At 45.3% G+C, this 24,274-nt stretch overlaps 1 protein-coding gene across 1 annotated transcript in view; it reads right to left on the bottom strand.

Moving 5' to 3' along the window:
- Window positions 1-24,274, bottom strand: part of LOC141257583 (DNA helicase MCM8-like) — a 59,390-nt gene that overhangs the window by 30,223 nt on the left and 4,893 nt on the right. Inside the window, exons 2-7 of the mRNA XM_073672258.1 lie at window positions 20,223-20,406; window positions 15,184-15,276; window positions 8,555-8,637; window positions 3,258-3,404; window positions 2,644-2,747; window positions 2,374-2,572 (exon numbers count right to left, since the gene is read on the bottom strand). Of these exons, the coding sequence (XP_073528359.1) occupies window positions 2,374-2,572; window positions 2,644-2,747; window positions 3,258-3,404; window positions 8,555-8,637; window positions 15,184-15,276; window positions 20,223-20,370 (774 nt within the window). The 5' untranslated portion in view covers window positions 20,371-20,406. The remainder of the gene's footprint in view (window positions 1-2,373; window positions 2,573-2,643; window positions 2,748-3,257; window positions 3,405-8,554; window positions 8,638-15,183; window positions 15,277-20,222; window positions 20,407-24,274) is intronic.

The raw sequence follows: 24,274 nt of genomic DNA on the forward strand, positions 1-24,274 counted from the left end.
GAAAAATGGGAAAAAAATTCCAAGTCAGATGTAGTGGTTCCATTTTGGAGTATGTACAAAATCACTTTTTATTCTATTTATTTTAAAGAAGGGGAATAACCGAAATATGTCAATTCAGGAGTTTCTATTTTCCTGACTTTATCACATTTACCATATGAGTTAACACATTTTATAATTTCATGGTTCAGACTTTAATGGACACGGCGATAACAAGTGTTTATTCATAAGCATCTTTTTAGTTTTTTGTTTTTGAATTAAAAAGGGAGAGAAGCAAATGAAGTTTTTATACATTTTTTTTACATTTCTAAACTTTTTTTTATGAACTTTCATTCATTATTTCGTTCACCGGTGAACCTGCGATCAACTGATTGCTTGTATTATATACTGCAATATACAGCAAAAAATTCAGTCCTCTATAAAGCCCAGCCATGGGCTGGTCTACATGGGACTACAACAATGGTGGCAGTGGACTTCAGACTTGAGCTATTCTTGTATCCATCTGAATGGCCGCCATGTAATACTACATTTCCCTGGTAATGGCTGCAGCAGGGGTCATGAATAGCTAGCCACAGCTCTTCCCAGGGATGTTCGGAGTGGGACTTGGAGGGGATTAGCTGATTGTCCTGGGGGTTACATTTTGAGAGGAGTTATCTTTCATTTCATCCCTTTAAAGAGGGATATAAACTGTTCATTAGGATTTTCTGATGAGAAGAGAACTGATAAATATAATTATGTGCTAAAAAATACTTGGTGCTTAAAGGGTTTGTCCAGGTGAGAGAGCTACATGTGACTGCAGACTTCTGAATCGTGACAGTGTGCAATGTGTACGCTGTCATGATTCCCCAGTATTGCTGGTGTGATCGAGCGGTCATTTCCATGTATGGCTTCTCTCTATACAAGTGAACTTGACATATAATAAGCCGTGTAAGTAAATCGCATCCCAGTCATCACATCACAAATCATGGTCATGTGTCCGCTCGCACCAGCAATACCAGGGAATCAGGATTCAGAAGTCCGCAGTCACATAGAGTGATTGCAGACTTTGCTCTCAAACCTGGACAACTCCTATAAATAAGCCTCTGTGCAGATGTGATCTTTACCGTAAAGAAGGCACACATCAATCACATGGATAAAAAACAGCCCCCAGACAGTAAGCTGATCACAGAGAGCCTACTGCTGGGACCACCAGAGATTTCCATGTCATAAATGGACGAGCCAGGTCTCCTATTGTTAGAGATGGTCTTAGGAACGGCTTTCTGCTCCCTCGAAGTTATATAGATCCTAAGGGAGGGAACGGTCTAATAGCTCAAAATTCATTAACAGGGAATTTGAACATGCAATTTGTAACCCAGACAATCCCTTTAATGTGTATGACGCTTTAGATCTAAATATACTTATTAACATATGAGTACACCCCAATCAATACGCCTTGCTAGGTACAACCGATCACATGCAGTTTTGTAAGACTGTCAACACCCATGGAAAGCAATTGATTTTAGTGGGCACTATTCCCTGCCTTGTGTTCTCCTGGAAAGACGTGAAGGACAAGGACGACCGTATTTTACATACAATTATTTTGCCGTTGATGATAATACCTTTCAACTTCTAAAAAGAAAAGGTTCCCTGCTCCGCTTAACAACTTAAAGTGGGTAGTGGGTATATCTAAACTGTGTGAGATGAAGAATGGGCTAAAATCCAGGAAAAAATATCAAAACTACGAACAGAGAAAAAACTTTGGCACTCACCACGTGGCTGAAAAGTGGTTCCTTTATTACATACGAGGCGGAGGAAAGACACAGAATAAAGAACGACGGCCGTTTCACGCTGCCAGGCGCTTCATCCAGGCTCTGGAGCCACGGCGTGGTGCCACAGTTTCCTCTGTTCCTGTATTTGATGCTGCCTGCCTCCCGTTGAGCACCACGTGTGGCTCTGTTATAACCGACTCAGGACTTAAACAATGATATTTATCTCCACATATTACTACATTAATTTGATTGCAATTACCAGTAGTGCACATCTATCCACTTTTTATTTATTTCCATATAAAAATATGGTACAATGCCGTATTATATATGCATGAGAAAAATACACCAATTGTGCAAAGTGTAGCTTGCTGCATTGCTTTCATATGGATACATTATGTAAACTGCTATAAAAAAGGAGTTTTCAAGCATTTTACCATACATGCACTTTCATCCAAATGTACAGCACAGACATAGGAAACCTGCTATGTAACCTTAGCAGTATCTGATGGATATACCCTTAGTAATATCTGATGGAGATACAGTCTAGAAACATTTCGCTCCCTAACAACAAAAATGCAATTACCTTCAATGAAAATGTTCAGTTTAAAAATAAATAAAATGCCATTACCTTTGTTGGAATGGTATACTTTCCATCCGGCAGGGGGAGGCTGTGCACATCACCACACATGTTGCATATAAAAGCCATTTTGGTGCATAGTGGTTTAATGTTACTGACCCGCACAACCGTGCCACGTAATGCAACATATTTCCCATACAAGTTGGCCCTAAGATTTTTCAAAGCAGTCAATGGATCATAATTATATACCCTATGGAAGAAAAGTCAATTACTACACATGATACCATTATTAGCACAGTAATACCAGTGCACACTAAATACCTTGCATGTATGTATGGCACATTGACAATGGGGGTCTCCTGTAGTGGAAGGCCTTCCTGCTCCTGTAACTCCGCTGCATGGCTCTCCAGATCCTTGGTTAATACCTAAAAATAAGTCAAAGAAATAAACTTCAGAGATGGATAAAGGCACAAAAATGAAACAGCCCATTGTTTATAAATCTCAGATGTAAGCGGAGAGGTCCATGATCCAAAGGTCCTTCAAATGCAGAACAAAATAATGGGAGATCACAGCACTTCAAGAATGGTGGAAATAATAGGAATTAGAACTTATCGGGTATATTCACACATGGCAGATTTGTTGCAGAATTTTCTGTGACTGCAAATTAATTCCACTCATGTTAATGATGCTGTGTGCAGATATTTCTGCTAAATTTATTCAGATACATGGAAACAATTTTTTTTTTTTTTTTTGAATATTGGCAATTAATCTGCCAAGTGTGAATATACCATGTGTCAGCCGTGCAAATTCACAAGCGTGAAAAGGCTCCAGTGTGTGAGCTGTAACATCCCAAACTCTTTGTTTTTTTACCATACCAGCAGTGCTGTGCCAATAAGCCGCTTTTTAGGGCATTTATATTTTGTGTAACTGCTCACCTGGTGGATCGCTAGCCCCATACAATCCAGGATTTTCTCTGGCATATCTTTCAGCTCCGTTGTCAGTGGAACAGATGACGCAACTTCATTGTCCTGTAGAAGTTCCTTATAGTCTACAAGTATGCTGCCTTTTCTTTCAATTTCATCCTGTCATATAAAAGAGGTAACATCTTAGGGAACAAATGTTTAATCCAAGTACAAATGTACATTGTAAGAAATTATATATAGTAGAAGAAAAGCCAAGACCGGGTCATACTGGAGGACAAGGCCGGGTCATACTGGAGGACAAGGCCGGCTCATACTGGAGGACAAGGCCGGGTCATACTGGAGGACAAGGCCGGGTCATACTGGAGGACAAGGCCGGGTCATACTGGAGGACAAGGCCGGGTCATACTGGAGGACAAGGCCGGGTCATACTGGAGGACAAGGCCGGGTCATACTGGAGGACAAGGCGGGTCATACTGGAGGACAAGGCCGGGTCATACTGGAGGACAAGGCCGGGTCATACTGGAGGACCAAGGCAGGGTCATACTGGAGGACCAGGCAGGGTCATACTGGAGGACCAGGCAGGGTCATACTGGAGGACCAGGCAGGGTCATACTGGAGGACAAGGCAGGGTCATACCTGGAGGACCAGGCAGGGTCATACTGGAGGACAAGGCAGGGTCATACTGGAGGACAAGGCCGGGGTCATACTGGAGGACAAGGCCGGGTCATACTGGAGGACAAGGCAGGGTCATACTGGAGGACAAGGGCCGGGTCATACTGGAGGACAAGGCCGGGTCATACTGGAGGACAAGGGCCGGGTCATACTGGAGGACAGGCCGGGTCATACTGGAGGACAAGGCCGGGTCATACTGTAGGACCAGGCCGGGTCATACTGGAGGACCAGGCAGGGTCATACTGGAGGACCAGGCAGGGTCATATGGAGGACCAGCAGGTCATACTGGAGGACAAGGCAGGGTCATACTGGAGGACAAGGCAGGGTCATACTGGAGGACAAGGCAGGGTCATACTGGAGGACAAGGCAGGGTCATACTGGAAGACAAGACCGGGTCATACTGGGGACAAGACCGGGTCATACTGGAAGACAAGACAGGGTCATACTGGAAGACAAGACAGTGTCATACTGGAAGACAAGACAGGGTCATACTGGAGGACACGACCGGGTCATACTGGAGGACACGACCGGGTCATACTGGAGGACAAGACCGGGTCATACTGGAGGACAAGACCGGGTCATACTGGAGGACAAGACCGGGTCATACTGAGGACAAGACCGGGTCATACTGGAGGACAAGACCGGGTCATACTGGAGGACAAGGCAGGGTCATACAGGAGGACAAGGCAGCGGTCATACTGGAGGTACAAGGCAGGGTCATACTGGAGGACAAGGCAGGGTCATACTGGAGGAAAAGGCAGGGTCCTACTGGAGAGCAAGACTGGGTCCTACTGGAGAGCAAGACTGGGTCCTACTGGAGAGCAAGACTGGGTCTACTGGAGAGCAAGATTGCTGGGTCTCTGGAGAGCAAGACCGGGTCCTACTGGAGAGCAAGACCGGGTCCTACTGGAGAGCAAGACCGGGTCATACTGGAAGACAAGACCGGGTCATACTGGAAGACAAGGCAGGGTCATACTGGAAGACAAGGCAGGGTGATACTGGAGGACAAGGCAGGGTGATACTGGAGGACAAGGCAGGGTGATACTGGAGGACAAGGCAGGGTGATACTGGAGGACAAGGCAGGGTGATACTGGAGGACAGGCAGGGTGGATACTGGGGACAAGGCAGGGTGATACTGGAGGACAAGGCAGGGTCATACTGGAAGACAAGGCAGGGTCATACTGGAAGACAAGGCAGGGTCATACTGGAGGACAAGACCGGGTCATACTGGAGGACAAGACCGGGTCATACTGGAGGACAAGGCAGGGTCATACTGGAGGACAAGGCAGGGTCATACTGGAGGGCAAGACTGGGTCCTACTGGAGAGCAAGACTAGGTCCTACTGGAGAGCAAGACTGGGTCCTACTGGAGAGCAAGACTGGGTCCTACTGGAGAGCAAGACAGGGTCATACTGGAGGACAAGACCGGGTCATACTGGAAGACAAGACCGGGTCATACTGGAGGACAAGACAGGGTCATACTGGAGGACAAGGCAAGGTCATACTGGAGGACAAGGCAGGGTCATACTGGAAGACAAGGGCAGGGTCATACTGGAGGACAAGACCGGGACATACTGGAGGACAAGACCGGGTCATACTGGAGGCAAGGCGGGGGGTCATACTGGAGGACAAGGCAGGGTCATACTGGAGGACAAGGCAGGGTCATATAGGACAATACAGGTCATATAATACATATAATGACAATGATAAATATCCAACAATATACTGACAGGTTAAATTGGCTTCCAATGAATTCGCCCATGTGTGTGTTTGTGAAGGTAATTTAAATTGTGAGCTCTTTAGGGAACAGAAATAACTAAATTCAAAACTGGTCATTGAAACTGGATAAATCATAGACTTTTAGACTTGCAGCTATCCATTATCGGGACTGTGAAAAACGAGTTATATCAGATTAACAACACTTCCCAATCGCTGGAGATCCGAATGCTGGGACCTCCACCGATCCCGAGATCCGGGTCTCTGAAGAGCTCTGTGTGAATAAGGCGGTGGTCAAGCATGCAGAGTGCAACTCTGTTCAGTCTTATGGCAGTGCCAAAGACCACCCGAGTGCAGCGCTCTTCTATCTCCGGAGTTCTATTAGGAATGACCACAAAGGTAGTGTGCATGGTTGACCACTGCTACATTCAGAGTCCCATTTCCTGGGATCAATGGGGGTCTCATAGTTAGGGGATATCATCCAAACTTGGGAACACCCTATTAAAGAGGTCCTGCGCTTTGGTCAATCTCTACTGTTTCGGCAAATTCTAAAGTGAAACCGTTGCGACTTCCCCAGGGATGAGCTGGTATTTGTGGGGAAACCTCACAGGGAAAATAAAGCATTACGCAGCGCACATTAACATCAAAGTGTAAGACAGACTGGAACAGGTCGTCCTAAGTAAGAGATGCTCTGTGTAGTCACTCTCCACTATATCCAAGAGATGAGGATCCCAAGCAGAGGACCCCTCTTAACTCAGCATTCCCTAATTGGGAACATGGAAATAGGTTTACTAAATCTGTCGACCCCTTTAAAAGGAATGTGTAATGTTGAAAATGGAATCTGATCAGCAGACAAGATGTTATAGAGCAGGAGGAGCTGGTCAGACTGATAGACAATTTTGTCGGAAAAGTTTCAGAAAAACTTGCATTTTATTCATTGAAATCCCTGGTGTTTATATGTATGAGTCCAGGGGGCGGTCCTATTCAGTGACTGACAGTCTTCCTGTATGACTGTGCATGCAGATAGCTGTCAATCACTAGTAGCACCGCCCACTGGACTCCATTACATACAAACACCACGGGTTTTAACGAATAAATTACAAGTTAGGCCAGGTTCACATGTTCAGTATTAGGTCAGTATTTCACATCACTATTTGTAAGCCCAAACCAGGAGTGGGTGATAAATACAGAAGTGGTGACGTGTTTCTATTATACTTTTCATCTGATTGTTCCACTCCTGGTTTTGGCTTATACATACTGATGTAAAATACTGACCAAATACTAATAGTGTGAACGTAGCCTTATACTGAATCTTTTATCATTCTACTCAGCTTCTCCTCCTTATACCGTGCCGCCCACAGATAACACAGCATGTATAAAGTGACAGGTTCCTTTTAAGTCATATACACTTTTAACCCTGCATCTCACACAATATATTTTGGGGAAAAATTATATCATATTTTATTTTAAAAAAATTGACGATCACCTTGTAGGTATCTACTGGTAGGATAATTGTTCATGACCAAGCTGCCCATAGACATGTTAGCAGTGAGCTAAATGATCATCCAATTGGCAGGTATTGCCCCAGACTCCATACATGATAAGCAGGTCATCGACACAAAGATCTTAAAGGTAACTTATCAGGCTCCCCAAGGCCCCCAGACTGCCACCACTATGTTTCAGAGATCTAGTCCTGCATTTTAAGCAGGTTTGCGGTTTGTTTCTCAAAGTTTTCAAGCTATGAGCAACAAAAAAAAATTGTTATGCTACCCATGATGAGCTACGTTGTCAGGACTAGTGCACCAGGGTGACTACTCCTCTGGGCTAGTCCCGACCTCGGGTGCTGTAATCACTAGGAGTGAATGACCTTTTCTTCACCGTCTCCAGTAATTGGACGTCGTGTGCTTCCCCTGAGTGCTGTGCACTGAAGATATGATGTGTGAATAAGTAAGATGTCAATCATGCCGAGTGCGTGATTATTGTACCCGAGGCCAGGACTATCCCTGGGAAATAGATGGCTGCTGCACAAAATGCATATGATGAGGGGTGATACAAAATTGTGTTTGCCACTTATAGCTCCAGAGTTTTTGGGAGGCTTGGGGGCCTTGAGAAATATGACAGGTTCTTTTTAACGCACACCAATAAAAGATGAGTGAGGGATACTATAGAAGAACAAACATTATCCTAAGTTGTAGGGAAATCAGACGAGGTCGCAGTGTGCTAATTTAGTGATGGGTTACGATTTGATCCACCATAGAAGTCTAATGTGTAAGAAGGGTCCAAGGCTCCACCAGAAAGATTTTTCAAAGATTTATCGTGGAGCACAAATCCAGATAAGCTGATTAGTACATTCACACTCCACAATAAAACTGTGAAAACTTCATCTGGAAGTGCCTTGTGCCCTTTGCATAAAGAAATTGTTTGCCACCATAGTTGGGCATATATATATATATATATATATATATATCTGTTGTTTTATGCTTCGGCTGCACAGAACTATGAAAACTGTGCACCGGTCGGGAGTCCATAACCAGACAAAATAGCGCAGCATACTCTGTCTCCTCCATCTTCTGGACCAAACATTGCGCCAGATAACAGAAATGTTCCTGCAGCAGTTTCTGCTCTGCGCCAAAGAGAAAAGTAAGTTCATTGAAATAAATACTGTGAATATTATGTGTAGATAAATGTACACGGCCAGTAATTAGTATGTATGTAATATGCATATATTATAAAATCAGACCCCCCCCCCCCCGATCTGTGCTAAACATCAGAGTAGATAGAGAATGATTCAGTCCTCGGCCTGTACATCCTATACTGGAGCTAGAATCAGAACCTGGGCCGCATGTGGCCCCCGGGCCGCAGGTTGTGCCCGCCTGGTCTACAGGATGTTACAATATGAGAACCATGAATCTTGTCACTTACCTTATCATACAACTCAATGTGTTTAGTAAAAAACTTCTCAAAGACTTGGACCTTCAGCACAAATGGGGAATTGTCACTGTAAACTGATATACCATGGAAATATTAACAACACACTGCATAAAACTACCTACACAACAGAGAGACCTACGAAAAGTTACCTGGACTGTATAGGGTTTTTTTTTTTATTATATATATTTTGCATACAAAAAAGTAACGAGGAAAAACTAAGTACACCCATATCAGTATGGCTGAATAATGCTTTAGTCAACAAACTCAGCCTGTAATTCTAGATACAGAGTGAAGAAGAGATCCATATATATATATATATATATTAGTAATTTTTATTAATCAATAAAAACAATCCAAAGAAAAAGATTTAAAAAAAAAAAAAAAAAAAAAATTAAAAACAGAGTGCCCAGTAAGGGGACAGATTCCTATCAATGGATCAAGATTATAAAGGCCCTAGTTAGTACTCAACATATAGTTGATAGCCTATTATAGCATACAGTAAATGGTAAACATCAAATACCCCTTTTAACACTTCCCATAGATTAGACAATGTAAATGGTTAATGGTCTCTATTAGTGATAAGCGAGCATGCTCGTTACTCAAGATTTACGAGCATGCTCGCGTGTTTTCTAAGTATCTTCAGCGTGCTCGGGTGTTATGTTTCAGTCACTCCGTGCTCATGATTTGCGACTGCTTCACAGCTTTAATACATGTGAGGAATGCCTGTTTCTTAGATATTCCTCACATGTATTAAAGCTGTCAAACAGTCGCAAATCATGAGCACGGAGTGACTGAAACATAACACCCGAGCATGCAGAACATACTCGGCAAGCACCCGAGCATGCTCGCCGAAAGGGTTAACAGAACATACTCACTCATCACTAGTCTCTATGGTGTAATATATGACAAGTATAATCTAAAGTGAGCTAGATCCCATACATTGTGCATAACAACCTATAAAACAAAGTGGTTGAGAAGTATTGGGGAGATGGTATGTACCTGACAGGCAAGTAGTGCACCAAAAAAAATCCAGAAGAAGCAAGCGGGCAAAACGCGCATCGGGGTGAAGGGGACGGTGTCCTGCTCTGGATCACAGATTCTTTTGGTGCACTACTTGCCTGTCAGGTACATACCATCTCCCCAATACTTCTCAACCACATTGCTTTATAGGTTGTTATGCACAATGTATGGGATCTAAATGTAGGGCCAGTCCTTAGTTCACTTTAGATCATACTTGTCATATATTATATCATAGAGGCCATTAACCATTTATGTTGTCTAATCTATGGGAAATGTTAAAAAGGGTTTTTGATGTTTACCATTTATGCTATAATAGGCTCTCAATTATATGTTCAGTACTAACTTTGGGCCTTTATAATTTTATAATTTATTATTTTTCTTATCTTTTTCTTAGGATTGTTTTTATTGATTGATTAATAAAAATTACTATTTTATATATATGGATCTCTTCTTCACCTCTTTTCCAGGATTGCAGGCAGAGTTTGTTGACTATGATATTGTTTGAAGTGCCATATTTTGCATATTTTACTTAATTCCTTATTTGATACTTGAATAATGCTTTACAAGAATCTCTGACCACCTAGCCTGATTGACAACTCCTCAGTGTCCCTCCTCCCTGCTGCTGAGATTTCACGCTGCTCAGTACAAGCTGCAGCGGTCTGTCAGGCCAGGTGTGTGGAGATTGAATACACTTGGGCTCATGAGCTCTCTCACTCTATAGCTGGTCTGATAAAATGCCCATCTCAATATCAGGATTCTACAGCCATTCTGACATGGATTATCAAGGCAAGTACACCAGTCTCATCAAGTTTAAGATATTTATTTAATCATATATACAGTTTGTATTGTGAAATCTGTTGACAGATCCTCTATAAATGCACTGAAGTCCTGTCTATGCAAGTTTGTTGTATTTGTGTAATTTCTTTTTTGTAGCAAAGAAATTTTTTGGTGACCATTGAGGTGCAAACACGTGTTTCCATTTTGTAGACTGGTACATGCTGACTTGCTGTTACTTGTGGTGCTCTTCGAGCTCAACTGAAATATTCCATGACGTCTGAACTTTGACTCTTTTCTAATTTATTAGAAAGCATCAATATAAATGCTGCAAATTGTTAAAGAAGCACTCCCACTAACTTTTTTCATTAAATGTGTGTGAGTGTACTAATAGTCACCTACCGCTGCTCTATCCGGTGTCCAGCGCTCTTCTTCACTGCGACGTCATCGCTCTGCAGACCACAGAGCGCAGAGTGAGCTGGAAGTTTTTTTTACAGGGAAACCCTATGGAGCGTCAGAACGAGGCCCAATAGGCTTTCATTGTAACAGCGACATCCGGCTCATGCATAGCGCACAGAACGAGCCGGCCAGTCACAATAGTGCTGACGTCACGTAGAAACAGAGAAGAACAGCGTTGGACACCGGAGAAAGCAGTGGTGGGGGGGATATTAATACACTCACACTACATTACATGTACATATACACACATTTAATAAAAATTAATTTAAAGAAGCACTCCCACTAACTTTTTTTAAAGGGAATCTGTCACTCCCTGGGACTTATCTGACCTAATATGGGCATACAGGTGATACTGTGCACCATTTTCGGGACTGTACGCATACAGGAGGCGGACACTCAGACGTACTAGACTGCTTCTGAGTGTCCTCCTCTAGTAGGCGGACACTCCCGAAAAAGGTGTACGTCAGTTCGCACGTTCGCACTGTCTGCATCATTACAGTGAATGGTCCCGTCGGACGTATGCGCCGGCGTCGTCATACACTATAATGGTGACGGCAGAGCGAACGTGCGCTATCACATGCACCATTTTCGGGAGTGTCCGCCTCTTGCAGGCGCACACTCCCGAAAATGGTGCACGTCATAGAGCACGTTCACTCTGCCGTCACCATTATAGTGTATGGCCCAGTTGGCGCATATGTCCGAATCCCGTTTTGCAGGGGGGTTCGGACCTATGCGCTGACGGGACCAATGGGGAGGTTGATCCCACTGTCAGATTCCCTTTCAGGTGCTTTCACATTGCGTTCGGTCGCCCGTTGAAGCATACGTTGAATTTCCCTGTAAAACGTAAGTTTGGACATATGTGCTGGTGGGGCCATACACTGTAATGGTGATGGCAGAGTGAACGTGCGCTATCACATGCACCATTTTCAGACGCAATGTGAAAGCACCCTTAAATCCATGTATGGCCGCTCATAGTAGGTGATCACATACAGTTGTACCAAATTTATTAAGAGGGATGTATCTAAAGTTTGGGTCATCTTCTGTTTGATGCTGACACATAGAACACCAGTGTTAATAAATTCCCCCATTATGAGATGTTTTTGTCACTTAAACCGTATTATTGAGAGAAATAAAACGAGACACAATTATAAGACATAATAAGTTTATGTTTATTAACAATGCCAATGTTTAATCATATACTCTGCCTCTATTTACGGTACCAGGCGGTAAGTACTCGGTACATAAGAAACACGTGGAGGACTAACCAGTATCCGAGCAGTGTCATCCTTGACATAGGAGACCAGTAGTAAATCTCAACTATAACAAGATAAGACGCTGTAGACAGGAGTATGGCACTCACAACTGCAATGGTGAGACATGTAAAACAATAGCCGATGCCTTCTCTCAGCCTGCGTCGCTCATAACGAGACAAGGCGAGGTACATCCATGTTTCTCTCGGAATCACGTAGCTTCTAGCTGTATACACCGTAGGCACGTCCATGTAAACAGTAAGAACAAGTACTAGAAAGTGAGTGAAGTAAATTTGTCCAATAACGATGTAGCCAGCAAGATTCCAGGGGGCAGGAAGATCCGGGACACAGGATGCAAATGTCGTCACTTCAGCGAACGTGCTGATAACCCAGATGACGATCTGCAGGGCGCTCATTCGCTTTAGACAAGGTTTCCTCCTCAATACAATGATCTGCTGCTCCATAGTGGTGACAACCTGAATCATCAGCCGAGAACAGGTCGCCAGATGTTTGAGAAATCTTCAGTGAAGAAATATCCAATTGAAATTGTAGAGATGCTGAACAGCTCCAAGAACACGTCTGACGTCTCCAACCAATCAAGGAAAAATGGTGGAACATGGCTGCTTTTTTAGGCAGCAGTTATTGTGAGGCGGCAGAGTTCTATTATTGTGAGGCGGCAGAGTTCTGATTGTCAGAGGGTGGGGCTCGGTGATTATGAGGCGGCAGAGTCCTGATTGTCAGAGGGTGGGGCTCGGTGATTATGAGGCGGCAGAGTCCTGATTGTCAGAGGGTGGGGCTCGGTGATTATGAGGCGGCAGAGTCCTGATTGTCAGAGGGTGTGGCTCGGTGATTATGAGGCGGCAGAGTCCTGATTGTCAGAGGGTGTGGCTCGGTGATTATGAGGCGGCAGAGTCCTGATTGTCAGAGGGTGGGGCTCGGTGATTATGAGGCGGCAGAGTTCTGATTGTCAGAGGGTGTGGCTCGGTGATTATGAGGCGGCAGAGTCCTGATTGTCAGAGGGTGTGGCTCGGTGATTATGAGGCGGCAGAGTCCTGATTGTCAGAGGGTGGGGCTCGGTGATTATGAGGCGGCAGAGTTCTGATTGTCAGAGGGTGTGGCTCGGTGATTATGAGGCGGCAGAGTCCTGATTGTCAGAGGGTGGGGCTCGGTGATTATGAGGCGGCAGAGTCCTGATTGTCAGAGGGTGGGGCTCGGTGATTATGAGGCGGCAGAGTCCTGATTGTCAGAGGGTGGGGCTCGGTGATTATGAGGCGGCAGAGTCCTGATTGTCAGAGGGTGGGGCTCGGTGATTATGAGGCGGCAGAGTTCTAGGTTCTATGATTCTAGAGCAGCATTGTTCTATGATAAGGAAGTGGCAGGGTTCTAGGCTTTGTATCACCTATCTTAATCAATGTCTTGCTTTCCCACATCTGTTTATTACTGCGTCCTCCATATCAATAGTTTTATGATCAATTGTCATTATCGTCTGTAATGTACAAGGATTTCACACGGCCTTGTGGGTTTAAAGGGAATCTGTCACCCCCTGGAATGTATATGATCTACTAGCAAGGGGATATAGGTGATAGAAATGTTAAAGGGAACCTGTCACCCCCTGGGATTTATCTGACCTAGTAATAAGGGGATACAGGTGATATAAATGTTAAAGGGAACACTCCAGAAAATGGTGCACATGATTGGCAGAGCGAACATGCACTATCATGTGCACCATTTTTGGGAGTGTCCGCCTCTTGTAGACGCATACTCCCGAAAATGGTGCACGTCGTAGAGCACGTTCACTCTGCCATCACCATTACAGTGTATGGCCCCACCGGCACATATGTCCAAACTTACGTTTTGCAGGGAAATTCAAACGTATGACTCAACGGGCCACCGAACGCAATGTGAAAGCACCTTAAAGGGAATCTGACAGTGGGATTAACCTCCTCATTGGTTCCGTCAGCGCATAGGTCCGAAGCCCTCTGCAAAACGGGATTCGGACATAAGCGCCAATGGCCATACACTGTAATGATGCAGACAGTGCGAACGTGCATCATTTTCGGGATTGTACACCTACAAGAGGAGGACACTCAGATGAAGTCTAGTCCCTCTGAGCGGCCACTTCTTGTAGGCGTACACTCCCAAAAATGGTGCATGGTAGAGCGCACATTTGCTCTGCCGGCACCATTACAGTCTATGGCCCCGCTGGCGCATACATCCGAACCCATATTTTGCGGGGAAATTCGAATGTATGCACCAACAAGGCCACCTAAAGCAATGTGAAAGCACCTTAAAAGGGAATCTGTCAATAGTATCAACCTCCCCGTTGGTACCGTTGGGGCATACGTCCCGAATCCCCCTTCCTCCACGCAAAACATGATCTGGACGTATGCGCTGACGGGGCCATAGACTGCAATGATGCAGACAGTGCAAACATGCACTCTGACGTTCACCATTTTCGGGAGTGTACGGCTAGGCTACAAGTGTCAGACAGTCAGATGCAATCTAGTACATCTTAGTGTCCGCCTCCTGCAGGTGGACACTCCCGAAAATGGTGCATGGTAGAGGCACGTTTGCCCTGCCGTCACCATTACAGTCTATGACCCCGTCGGCACATACGTCCGAACCCCCATTCGGGGGGAGGGATTCGAACATATACCCCAAAAGGACCAGCGAACAGTTGCATAAATACAATATAAAAGCACCTGTGAAATGTGAACATGTGCAAATTGCATTCATTACCTCTACATCACACAGACGATGCTCACAACCATTCCCCATAATCAGTTCATGTGTATTCAGCGGTACAAAGACCACTTCAGCCTCAATACAAAGACGTGGCTGATAATACTGGGGGATGCGCTGTGCTTAATAGCATCTTTTCCCTTTTTGAGATGATACAGATAAGTAGCAGATATATTTGATCTGATACAGGGAGAAATGGCGCTATTGCCCTGACTCCTGACACCAGTAATCATCTGCAGATGAAAAATGCTCGGCTGTGAAGGTTATCTGATGAAACCCAGAAAATCACGGACAGAGAATGATTGATGCACAGGAAATAAATTGTGATCTAGATGGTATGAGTGGTGTAATCCATTTCATCTTCACGGGCCGTACCTTCAGAGAAGTAAAGCTTCCAACCTTTGTATGGAACGTACTTGTCCAGTGTAGTCTGGGTTAATCGAGGCCTGGCAGGAATACAGGACTGACCTGAAAAAAATTGCAGAATTATACTTTGTGAGGATACTTGTATTTTTTCAATTAAGAGGCGAAGAAAATAAATAGTGAAGTGAAAGAATAAGATATCAGATGAAAGGAGTTGTTCAAGATATTTTTAAAAAAATGGCAATAATTCTGATAAGATGAAAAAGAAAGAAAACATTACTCACCTGTTCAATCTCTCCAGCACCAATGCTCCTGTTATTTCTACTTCTCACCAACAATGGCATGCCATACATACATACATAAATGTGACCACTGCAGCCAATCACTAGTCTCAGAGGTGATGTACAGCATGAGACAGTTGAGGCCAGTGATTGGCTGCAGCAGTCACATGGATGTACTTTTTGCCATCAATGCAGGGAAGTAAAAAGAGGAAACACTGGAGCATCGATACTAAAGCACTGGGGGAAATGTTCTCCTTTCAGACTATTTTTTTAACCTCACCTATCAAGAAAGATAGAAGGAGAAAGATCCAAGTAACCTGTAAAACTTAGAATTTATTAGAAAAATCATATAAAATCATTACAGAAATGATCATGGTTAAGGAATCTATTACCTGTGGACATAGCGGTGGTGGCGTTTAAGAAGGTCACTGAAAACCTCGACGCTCGTTTCACCGCTACTGCGGTTTCGGTTTCCTGACGAAACCGCAGTAGCAGTGAAACGCGCGTCGAGGTTTTCTGTGAGCTTCCTACACGCCACCACCACCACGTCCACAGGTAATAGACTCCTTTACCATGATCATTGATTCCCCCATATCTGGACTATCTTCACATGGGTGATTGAATGAGAGTCTGGGATTCCTACCTACTATACTCCACACACTGATTGTGCTGTTATATTATAGGCAATGCTAGATAGCATATAAGGGCATCATTATTATTCTTTATCATGTTTACACCTTGGACTTAGGGGTGAGGTACCATCGTTGTGTTGTGGGGCTCACTGGTCTTTGTGTCCTGAAGTGCAATGTCCCTGTTTCATGTATTTTTTGTATTTCTGTAATGATATTTTTATATGATTTTTCTAATAAATTCTACAGGTTTTACAGGTTACTTGGATCTTTCTCTTTCTATCTTTCTTGATAGATGTAGTTTATCAATGAAGGGATCATTTATATTGTTTGAGGCTGTTGTCGGTTCTATTTTTTTTAGCCAGTTCATGGCTAAGCCACTTAACCCTGTTCTTACAAAGGCACAATTTGGGGTTTTATCATACATGCGCTTTTAATGGCTTTAAAATAGCTCATTCGGGTATTTATATACTGTAATTTTTGCCTTTTTGCAATATATGGGGCTTAATATTTATGTCATGTTTATATTACGTGGTTTTTTTTTTGCTGATATTGGGGGAAAATGTAAAGAAAAATGCAAAATATGTGTTTCATGCACTATTGCTATTTATTTACTGCAGGGTATTTGCTCATTTTGTTTTTATCTTAGGTTTTGCTTGTATAGTAGCCAGTGTGAACATGCCCCTACATGTTGCATGTATACCAACATGTATTTCAGTTCATCTCTTTGGCTATGTGCCCACTATGCAGAAATGAAGCAGAAAATTTCTGCAGCATTTCTGCATCTCCCTAGCAGAAAAAACGCATGCCGATTGTGCATGCGTTTTCCCTGCAGAAAACATGCGGAATACATGCGGATACACATGCGTTTCCGCAAGTAGATTGACAAGCGCTTTCCAGGCGATAGCATCACTTGGAAAGTGCTTGACAACTAGGTCACACAATATAAATCCATGCAAAACAGCATGGATTTATACAGTGTGACCGTAAAACAATGCTTAAAATAAAGCTATACTCACCCCCGATGCCCCAGCGTGTGCTGCAGCGCTCCTTCCTGTCTGGTTCCTGGCTGCCGGCATATCGCGAGACACAGCGGTGAAGGGCCTGCGGTCACATGACTGTGACATCACCGAAGGTCCTTCAGCGCTGCCGGCATGCAGAGAGAAAGGTGAATATAAACTTTATTTTTTATTTTATTCTTTTTTTCACAGGTACAATGGTACCCAGGTCTGGATGAGAGTCTTCTCTCCTCCAGAACTGGGTACCATCCGCACATTGAATCGCATACAATCCGCGTGTTCAAATGTACAGATGCGCATTATATGCGTCTCAATGCAAGTCAATGGCGGCGCTTCCGCAAAATTAATGAACATGCTGCGGATTTATGAGCGCTGCAGAAACGCTGCGGAAAAATCCGCAGCATGTGCATTGACATTGCGGAATGCCATTGGGGACCATGGGGTGCGGATTACCAAGCGTTTTTGATGCGTTTCCGCTGCGGAAATTCCGCAGCGGAAACGCATGAAAAGCGCATCGTGTGCACGCAGCCTTTAGGTTTTTGGTGGGATACAATATAGCATGAAGGGTCATCAGCAGGGAAACACAAAAACAAAGAGAGAAAGAGGAGAATAGAAGAGGGAGCAGAGGGAGAGAGCGGATCAGAGGTGCAGGGGAACTTAACAAGACCTAATGAATCATGGCAACATCAGAAAATGACTGCATCTGCCAGGGCTTTTTAGGGGTAATAATGTGGCAGGTCTAGAGGCCTTTATTGGGCCCCTGGCTGCCATGAAAATCCATCGGCATACTGGACTCATTTCTGTTCTGGTCTTTTGTAGTAGCGTCAGCAGTAACACACAGCAGACACCAGCTGTGAATGGCAATAAAAAAGACTCACTATTGATATAATGATGTGAATTGGTATGTGGACTAGCAGAGTTACAAATCCAGCATACCTATCCCTTGTGTATTGCTCCACTAAAGCGACTGAAGAACAAAAAACTCATGGCCACATTTAAGAAAATTTTCTCTTTTTCACACCATGTTTTTAGTTTAGGTTCAGCAACGCAACGAAAACAGGTTTTTTTAAGGGGGTTGTCTGTTTACATTTTTTTTTCTAATCCGTTGGTTTCTGGCACATAAAAATAACAAATTTAGCTGTACTTACCCCACTGCCACTCTTGTCTCCTGTCTTTTTTGATATGGCTGCAGGAGTGATGTCACGTCTACATCACATGACTGCTGCAGCCAATCACTCAGCTCAATAGTCTGCTGTCTACATCAGCATCACCACTGAACCCATTGATTAGCTGCAGAGCCCATTTAATGTCCTTCAAACCACATATCCAAACGCTTTCCACTTCCTGCCGACTCCAACTCAGAAATATCTCCCGGATCCGCACATTCCTCAGCAAAGACTCTGCAAAAACACTAGTGCATGCCCTCATCATCTCTCGCCTCGACTACTGAAACCTCTTCCTCTGTGGCCTCCCTTCCAACACTCTCGCTCCCCTCTAATCTATCCTAAACTCTGCTGCCTGACTAATCCACCTGTCCCCCCGCTACTCCCCGGCCTCCTCCCTCGGTCAATCCCTTCACTGGCTCCCCATTACCCAGAGACTCAAGTTCAAGTCCCTAACCCTGGCATACAAAGTCATCCACAACCTGTCTCCTCCATATATCTGTGACCTAGTCTCCCGGTACATACTGTAATGCAGCGGCTTGCTGCATTGCTAAAATGTCCAGGGGGTGTGTTCTGGCTGACCATGTACCTCCCCTTCAGGTGACTGATCACGTCACTGTGACATAGGTCCTATGCGCACAGAAGATATATATATATCCGGGTGGTTCTGAAACACAGGGGGTGGGGTCAAGAGACCTGATCCCTGTGTCTGGGACACCATTAGCCCTGGAAGGCACGAGGCCTGGAGGCCACACCTGGTGAGCCTTAAACCACAGCTTTGGCAGAACAGAGCTGATGGAAGCAGCTAGACCCGGCAAAAGTAAAATCGGTGCTTGAAATGATTATTGATGTTGTACCTTGCTAAAGTCTGTATCTGAAGCCAAGCGGGCATAGCTGCCACTGAAAAGGCTCTAGGATATTACATGTGTAACGTTCCTGCTAGCCACTGAGACGGACTATGTTATAGGCAGTTTATGATGTTTAATAAACTGCTGGACTTTAGACTACCGGAAAACGTTGCATGTGTGCTTTAATTGACCGGGTGAAGTGAGTGCCCCTCAACATGATGAATAGCGCTATCTTACAATACCTACACACACCCTCTGATCCTCACAAGATCTCCTTCTCTACTCCCCTCTTATCTCCTCTTCCCACAATCACATACAAGATTTCTCCCGTGCTTCCCCCCTACTCTGGAACTCTGTACCCCAACATATCAGACTCTCGCTTACTGTGGATACCCTCAAAAGGAACCAGAAGACCCACCTCTTCCGACAAGCCTACAACCTGCAGTAACCCTCGCTCCACCATACCGCTGCACGACCAGCTCGGCCCTCACCTACTGTATCCTCACCCATCCCTTGTAGTCTGTGAGCCCTCACGGGCAGGGTCCTCTCTCCTCCTGGACCAGTCGCTGACTGGTTTTGTTCAATATTATTGTAAGTGTATTCTCTATGTATACCCCTCTTTCACATGTAAAGCACCAAGGAATAAATGGCGCTATAATAATAAATAATAACATGACGCCATCATTACAGCCATGTTAAAGACCAGAGGCAGCAGCGGAGAGCAGTCGCAGGAGCCGCTGTGGGTAAATACAGATGTTGGTGTTATTTTTATGTGCAGGAAACAGAGAGATTAATTAATTAATAAAACCGGATAACCCCTTTAATATAACGCTATAACTGCCAGATAAAGCATTGCGTGGTCTGCACAGACCTGGAATGAAATGACTGTCCGCAGTGACCATGAGGGAGGCTCATCACAGACTGCGCTATCATTGAATTCTCTGTATGCAATAGGTTTACACTCTTCTCCTAAGAAATTAATCTCCATCGCGTTTTGCATTTACATAGATAAAAAGAATTGTGGATGTTCACTTTAAGAAAACGTGACCAGAATTTGTAGCAATTCAATGACTAATATTCATTGCAGTTTTTGCCATGAGGTCTGACTCACCTGATGGATTGGTCCCAGGGTTTCTGTTCCAGTTTCCAATTTGGCCTCTTCCGTTGCCCCTTTGCCTCCAGGGGCGGCCTCTCCATCCTCCTGAGTGATGATTTGCTCCTCCACCTCCTCTCCATCCACCTCTCCAACTCTGACTCATTACATTATGTTTTGCAGGACTCTCACTAAAACAATGCTGAAACGTAGAACGAAACAGAAGAAAATAAAGCTCTCCGCTTTCAGTGACACTGGGAAAGAAATACTGCGCTAGAAGACGTCCAAACAATTCCAGACACTCCCTGCTCTGGCTAAGGCCAGGTTCACATGTCACAGTTTTACTGTCCGCATATGGCCCCGCGATTTCCAGGCCCTGACCTGAACTCAACGTTGTCATATGTCTGTAGGGCTGCTGAGTTCAAGTCAGGAGAGACACACACAGTCCAGAAATCACAGTCCGTACAAAGACCGTAAAACTCGAACTGTGAAGGAACCTGTCATGTCAAAAAACACTATTAACCTGCAAATATGGGGATAATCTGCAGGTTAATAGCGTTGTGAAGTCGCTCGGCCCTGCTGCCAGGAGGAAATTAAGTTTATTTCTCCAGAAGCCTTGGGCTTCCAGTCACAGAGGCACAGCTCCAGTCACTGCTCTGTACATAGTGAGCGGTGGCTGTAATCGCACCCCGGCACTGACTGACAGCCGGCTCAGCAGTGCATCAGTGCGGATCCGACTGCCAGCCAGTGCTGGGGTGCGATTACAGCCGCCGCTCACTATGTACAGAGCAATGACTGAAGCCACGACTCTATGACTGGAAGCCCTAGACTGCCAGAAGGAATTAACTTAATTTTCTCCTGGCAGCGGGGTTCTCAGTGCAGCGGCCGAACGGCATCAAAATGCTATTAACCACATGTCTACATGTTCATGACATTTCTTTTTATATGACAGGCTTCCTTTAAAGCACCATTTCAGCATGTTTTTTTATTACATCATCAGAGTGGTGTCACTAATCTAAGTTCCATATCCCTAGTCTTATACTTACCAGCTGCCGTCTTCTGCTTTTCTCTGTGCCGCTCCAGTTGTCTTCTGCAGGTTGTGACCTGCCGGATCTCTCCAGTGTTTACTGGGCGAGCCGGAGGTCACTTCTCTATGGAAGTTTATGAGAGCCATGCAAGGGAGTGGTGTTTTAGGCTCCCATGAGGCAACCCATCTAACAATGTCAAGTAAAAAAAAAAATGTAGAAAATAAAGAAAGACTTGCTGTATCTTTGCGTTCCCCTTATAAAAAATTGTTTATCACTAAATATGTTTACTCCAAGATGGTTGACATTGAAAAATACACCTCGCCCCAAACCCCCCAAAAAACAAAACAAGACCGCACACAACTACAATAGTAATTAGAAAATCCTCTTTGCCTTACTGGTCACATTGTGTTCTGCCTACGGCATCGCTGAGGGGGAAGAGCTGAACAACCAGTAAGTAGGTTTGTTGGAAGAGATTCATTGTAACCTGTATTTTACTTCAATCCCTGCAACTTCTTTACCTAAAGAGAACCTGTCAGTGTGATCTTATAATGTACAGACTTGGTGGAATACTGATTACATTTACACCTTTGGTGAAGAAATCCCTTTGTTCTTCTTTAATTAAGTTTTCTGCTAATTAGATTTTGGTGCACAGGGGCCGGACAGTGCGCTGGGTCTTCTCTGATTCTCCGGCCCCTCCGCCTGACTCCGCTCTGCGACTCCCCATGCCCCTCTGCCTGCCTCCGCTCTGCGACTCCCCGGTCCCTCTGCCTGCCTCCGCTCTGCGACTCCCCGGTCCCTCCGCCTGCCTCCGCTCTGCGACTCCCCGGTCCCTCCGCCTGCCTCCGCTCTGCGACTCCCCGGTCCCTCCGCCTGCCTCCGCTCTGCGAGTGCCCGGCCCCTCCGCCTGCCTCCGCTCTGCGAGTGCCCGGCCCCTCTGCCTGCAACTCCCCGGTCCCTCCGCCTGCCTCCGCTCTTCGAGTCCCCGGCCCCTCCGCCTGCCTCCGCACTGCGAGTCCCCGGCCCCTCCGCCTGCCTCCGCTCTGCGAGTGCCTGGCCCCTCTGTCTGCCTCCGCTCTGCAAGTCCCCGGCCCCTCCGCCTGCCTCTGCTCTGCGACTCCCCATGCCCCTCTGCCTGCCTCCGCTCTGCGAGTGCCCGGCCCCTCCGTCTGCCTCCGCTTTGCAAGTCCCTGGCCCCTCCGCCTGCCTCCGCTCTGCGAGTCCCCAGCCCCTCCGCCTGCCTCTGCTCTGCGAGTGCCCAGCCGCTCCGTCTGCCTCCGCTCTGCAAGTCCCCGGCCCCTCCGCCTGCCTCCGCTCTGCGAGTCCCCGGCCCCTCCGCCTGCCTCCGCTCTGCGAGTCCCCGGCCCCTCCGCCTGCCTCCGCTCTGCGAGTCCCCGGCCCCTCCGCCTGCCTCCGCTCTGCGAGTCCCCGGCCCCTCCGCCTGCGAGACCCAGGCCCCTGGTCAGGGAGTGGCGCTGTTTCTGAATTAGCAGCTGTGTTTCTTTAATCCTTGGCAATAGCTGTGGTGCAGTCCACTGGGTGCACACATACACTGTGCTCCAAATTATTATGCAAAAAGTGTTTAGGAGTGATAAGGGAAGAATTTGTTTGTTTGTCAGTTAAACTCATTGATGGTGATGTGTGTCAGGGCTCTTTATATCACTGTAAGCAATTGCAGACACCTGTGCTAGATAGTTTGGCAAGTGTGTCCAATGAAAGGCAAGACTACTTAAGAAGGCTGTCCCACATTATTAAGCAGCCTACATTTTCTGGCAAAATGGGAAAGAAAAAGGATGTGTCGTCTGCTGAGAAGCAACAAATTGTGGAGTGTTTAGGTCAAGGCATGACTACAATCAACATTGCCAAGACACTTCATCGTGATCATCGCACAATCAAGAAGTATGTAGCTGACTCACAGTACACACGTGTGCGTGCCGATAAGGGAAAATTGAGGACTCTTTCCTACAGGCAATTACGTCAGGTTAAAAGAGCAGCGGCAAAAAAGCCTTGTCATAGCAGCAGACAAGTTTTTGCAGCTGCTGGTGCCTCCAACGTCCCCCGAACAACAAGATGCAGGGTTACATAGTTACATAGTTAGTAAAGCCGAATAAAGACTTGCGTCCATCAAGTTCGACCTGTTAGTTCTGTAATTGCTAAAGTTGATCCAGAGGAGGGCAAAAACCCCAAATGATTTAGCCAATCTTCACCTGAGGAAAAATTCCCTCCCGACTCTGAAACCAGCAGTCAGAATAAATCCCTGTATCAACCTACTATTTTATTCTATTGTTAAGTATATGCAGAAATCTGCCTGGTATCTGGAAAAGCATCCAGTCCCCGCTTGAACTGGTTTAGTGAATCCGACATTAGCGTCTCCTCACTCAGTGAATTCCATATTCTCACTGCTCTTACCGTAAAGAACCCCTTCCTATGCTGGTGCTGAAACCTTTTCTCTTCCAGTCTTAGTGAATGCCCTCTTGTTACCGTAATATCCCTCCTTTTGAACAAATCCCGGGCAAGGTCTCTATACTGTCCCCTAACATATTTGTACACATTTATTATGTCCCCCCTCAACCTTCTCTTTTCCAGGCTGAATAGTCCTAGTTTTGCCAACCTCTCTGGGTATTGCAGTCCCTCCATTCCCTTTATTAATTTTGTTGCCCTCCTTTGTACCTTTTCAAGCTCATTTATATCCTTTCTATATATTGGGGCCCATAACTGAGCACAGTATTCCAAGTGTGGTCTGACCAGTGCTTTGTACAGTGGAAGAACAATGTTCTCATCCTTTGCAGCTATACCTCTTCTGATACATCCCATTACCCTGTTTGCCCTTACAGCAGCGGCCTGACTTTGGGCACTCCAATTTAGTTTGCTATCAATCAAGATGCCCAAGTCCTTCTCCATCTCTGAATTCCCCAATGATTTCCCATTCAGTGAGTACTGGTGACTTCCATTTTTCCTTCCCATATGTATGACCTTACATTTCTCCTCGTTAAACCTCATTTGCCATTTAATGCTCCACCTACCCAGCTTATCCAAATCCCTCTG

Source organism: Phyllobates terribilis, unplaced genomic scaffold, assembly GCF_046119375.1.
Source record: "Phyllobates terribilis strain yellow unplaced genomic scaffold, ASM4611937v1 Scaffold_3__8_contigs__length_932513732, whole genome shotgun sequence".
NCBI lineage: Eukaryota > Metazoa > Chordata > Amphibia > Anura > Dendrobatidae > Phyllobates > Phyllobates terribilis.